General features: G+C 39.3%; 1 protein-coding gene across 1 annotated transcript; it reads left to right on the top strand.

Annotated features, from left to right (window-relative positions):
- The first annotated feature begins 806 nt into the window (after positions 1–806).
- On the top strand, positions 807–2634 carry LOC145820010 (uncharacterized). The gene is made up of 3 exons (XM_082914262.1): positions 807–1317; positions 1611–1739; positions 2570–2634. The coding sequence occupies exons 1-3, from the start codon at positions 807–809 to the stop codon at positions 2632–2634; spliced, it is 705 nt and encodes a 234-aa protein (XP_082770388.1).
- Positions 2635–3101: the final 467 nt, after the last annotated feature.

Consider the following 3101-nt stretch of genomic DNA (forward strand, 5'->3'; position numbering starts at 1 on the left):
TCTGGCGCCGACAGTAATCTAGTATTTTTTCCCTCAAGGTAAGCATTGTCACAGGGTGGTGTTTGTAACGGTTTATTTTGATTTTTGTATGTGGGTTGTTTTGTGGTTTTCCATATATGCTTTTTTGGGTCAGTGGATATTATGGGTATGTGTGTTTCTATCGGTCGGAGGTTGGATGGTTTTGGCGATGTGCAATGGGGGTTTTGATATTGTTTTTTTTGGTTTGTAGGCGTAGAAGTCGCGATTTCGGTGTGTATATACAGGAAAGTGAATGTTGTCATTTGTCTTCATCAAGCATTGATATTCGCAAGGTTGATCAATGGGATATGCGAGAAGTTTGATGGGTTGGCCCCTGAGATGGTGGTGTTATTGTTCGCCATACTCAAGTATAATAAGTTTAAGGTTATGTGTGATGAGGGTGTTTAGAATATGCTGTCACTAGCTAGGTCTTTCGGACTCGATCACGTCGATGTTCTTGTTCAACAACGGAATGTGGATGACGGTGTCAATCACAGTGGGGGCATTTGCATGTTTGAGGATGGGAGCAGTACTAGTGGTGATTTTTTTTTTTTTTTGATATAGATGACCGGACGGATCTGTTACCGTCGTATTGCCAGCATAGATCGAAGACATACTTGTCAACTGGATGGGCAAGCGGTGTTACAAATGTGGGTCAGTTTTTTTTATGGGTATAGTGAACGAATTTCGGACTGTGCTTTCCAAACACTATCGAGTGTAGGTTTCAATTTAAATATGTCAAAAATGATTCTGGTCGTGTTACAGCCGTGTGTAAGTTTACAAAGTCGATGGGCTGTATGTGGTTGGTACATGCGAGGGTGATAGCGTTGAATGATACTTTTTGTTTGAAGAGGTTTGATAGTTTGCACACATGTGGTGCAATTGTACGAATAGTTAGGAACCTACGCACTGGTTCCGATTTGGTAGCGGATCGTGTGTGTGCTCAGCCATTGACGCGTCCCACTGACGTCGTATTTGAGTTGAAAAATGAATACGGCCTGGATATTAGCTACCGGGTGGCATGGCTTGGTATTGAGAAAGCAAGATGTGAAGTATATGGTGATCATGTGGTGTCGTTCGACCAACTTAGGTGGTATAGTGATGTAGTGATGGAAAATAACCCCAACAACTACATAAATCTCGAGTTTGAGCAACGTACCAGAAGGTTTGTGAGTTATTTTCGTGCATGCATAAATGGGTTCAAGCATTGTCGACCACTGTTATGTCTAGATGGTACATTTTTGAAGGACAGATTCAAGGGTAATTTGCTTACAGTTACAACAAAGGACGGAAACCAAGGTATTTGTCTATGTTGTGGCGTTTTTGGACATTTATATTATATTAATTATGTGTTCACATTTGCTGCTATGCTGTTTGTTTGTTTGTTTTGTTTTTTTTCCCCCCCATTTGTTGGGTGGCCTAACATTGCGGGTTCGTGGGGTTTGTTGTGTTTCTGTCCTGTCTCGTCAACTGGTATGTTTATTTTTTTTGGTTTCATGTATACATTTAAATTATTCTTGGTTGGGATACCTAACATTGGCACATTTGTTGGGTTTGTGTTTGTTGTGCTTTGTTCTAATGGTCTGACACAGGTTTGTTCCCCGTCGCATTTGCGATTGTCGACTCTGAAAATGCAGTAAATTGGGAGTGGTTTCTTCATCAGTTGTTTGAGGTTGTTGATCGCGATTGGACGTTGACATTTGTATCAGATCGTCTTGTTGGTTTGTTACAAGCTATGCCACATGTTTTTCCCGTCGGCTCATCACGCATTTTGTTTGGTACATCTTCAAATGAATTTGAGAGGCCGAATGAAATATGTCAATGCTGAGCACAAAATAGGATTAATGCGCAAGTTACGCGAATGTGCGTACGCACCCATGATGACATCGTTTAATCAAAAAATTGAGGTTCTCAAATTGTGTAGTCCAGCGGTTGTTGGGAAATTTTTGAAAGATTTGCACCTGAAACATTGGGCTAATGCGTATTTCAGGTATGCATATGTAATGGTATTTTTTAAATATTTTTGGTTACTATATGTTGTTGTCATTTGATTGCGGTGTTTGTGCAAGGGTCGCCGATACGGTGAGATGTGTTCAAACGCTGTCGAGTCATTTAATAATTAAATTCGATAAGCCCATCATCTTCCTATTATGCAGTTGGTTGATGTTATTAGGGGTCAAATCATAGAGCAAACGAAAGAGGATTCCATTTTTTTGTTTATGTTTGGGGGTGTCCGTTAAACTTTCATGGAATTGTTCAAGTTTTTAGATTATGTTAAACTTGTTGACGTTGCAATAGCGCGCCAAATTATCTTACACATGTGTCCAATATGTTAACATATGCCCATTCCATTCGTTTAACAGACTAAATTGATGACAACAAGTATTTTTCAGTGTTTGCTATGTTACTTTTAGTTTTGCACATGTCTTTATTACAATAATATCGTATGGTGTACCATGTTGGGGGTTCACAAAAAGAAAAAAAAAAAAGAGTGCATACACACCTCTCAATTTTTTTTTTTTTGTAACTGCATTATGTTAATGTTTTGTAGTGACACCAGTGCATGGGTTTGAATTTGCCATTGATCCATCCAATTTGGTCTTATTGTTCCATTGATTTTTTTTTTCTATCAGGGTCCCTTGCATTCAGTATATGGTATTTGTTGTGTATTCTGTCATTTTTTTGCCTTTATTCTTTGTTTGTCACTCTCTTGTTCATTGCATATGTTGTGAGTACTGTAATCACACTTGCCAAATCGCAAAGTAAGTGTGGGGAATAACATGAGTTAAGTGTATGGAGATGTAATTGGTCTTACTGGATTGGTGGGGGGCGTCCTGATTTTTGGAATGTTTGGTTACTGTAGACGTGCCCCGAGAACTCCCGAGCTTCGTGCCCGAATCCGTTTTGTTCTTTAGCTACTACAGTTTGGATTCAATGTCACAGTTCTGAATCTAATCTCACAAAGTGCAATGTGAGACCGATAAATCACCAAAGAGTCCAAATTCGGCAAATCGTTTTTGGAAAACTGATTTTTATAAAGAAGTGTCAAACATGGGCTGTTTTGCCAGATACAGAGTCGCCAC

This window comes from Camellia sinensis, chromosome 1 (assembly GCF_055761805.1).
Source record: "Camellia sinensis isolate YWXY chromosome 1, ASM5576180v1, whole genome shotgun sequence".
Taxonomy (NCBI): domain Eukaryota; kingdom Viridiplantae; phylum Streptophyta; class Magnoliopsida; order Ericales; family Theaceae; genus Camellia; species Camellia sinensis.

What these genes read in the sequence shown, in the direction of transcription:
- LOC145820010 (XM_082914262.1), top strand. Translation starts at nt 807, where the DNA reads ATGGGCTGTATGTGGTTGGTACATGCGAGGGTGATAGCGTTGAATGAT. An exon ending in AACAAAGGACGGAAACCAAG is followed by an intron (nt 1,318 to 1,610) that starts GTATTTGTCTAT and finishes GGTCTGACACAG; the next exon opens with GTTTGTTCCCCGTCGCATTT. An exon ending in TGTATCAGATCGTCTTGTTG is followed by an intron (nt 1,740 to 2,569) that starts GTTTGTTACAAG and finishes AATGTTTTGTAG; the next exon opens with TGACACCAGTGCATGGGTTT.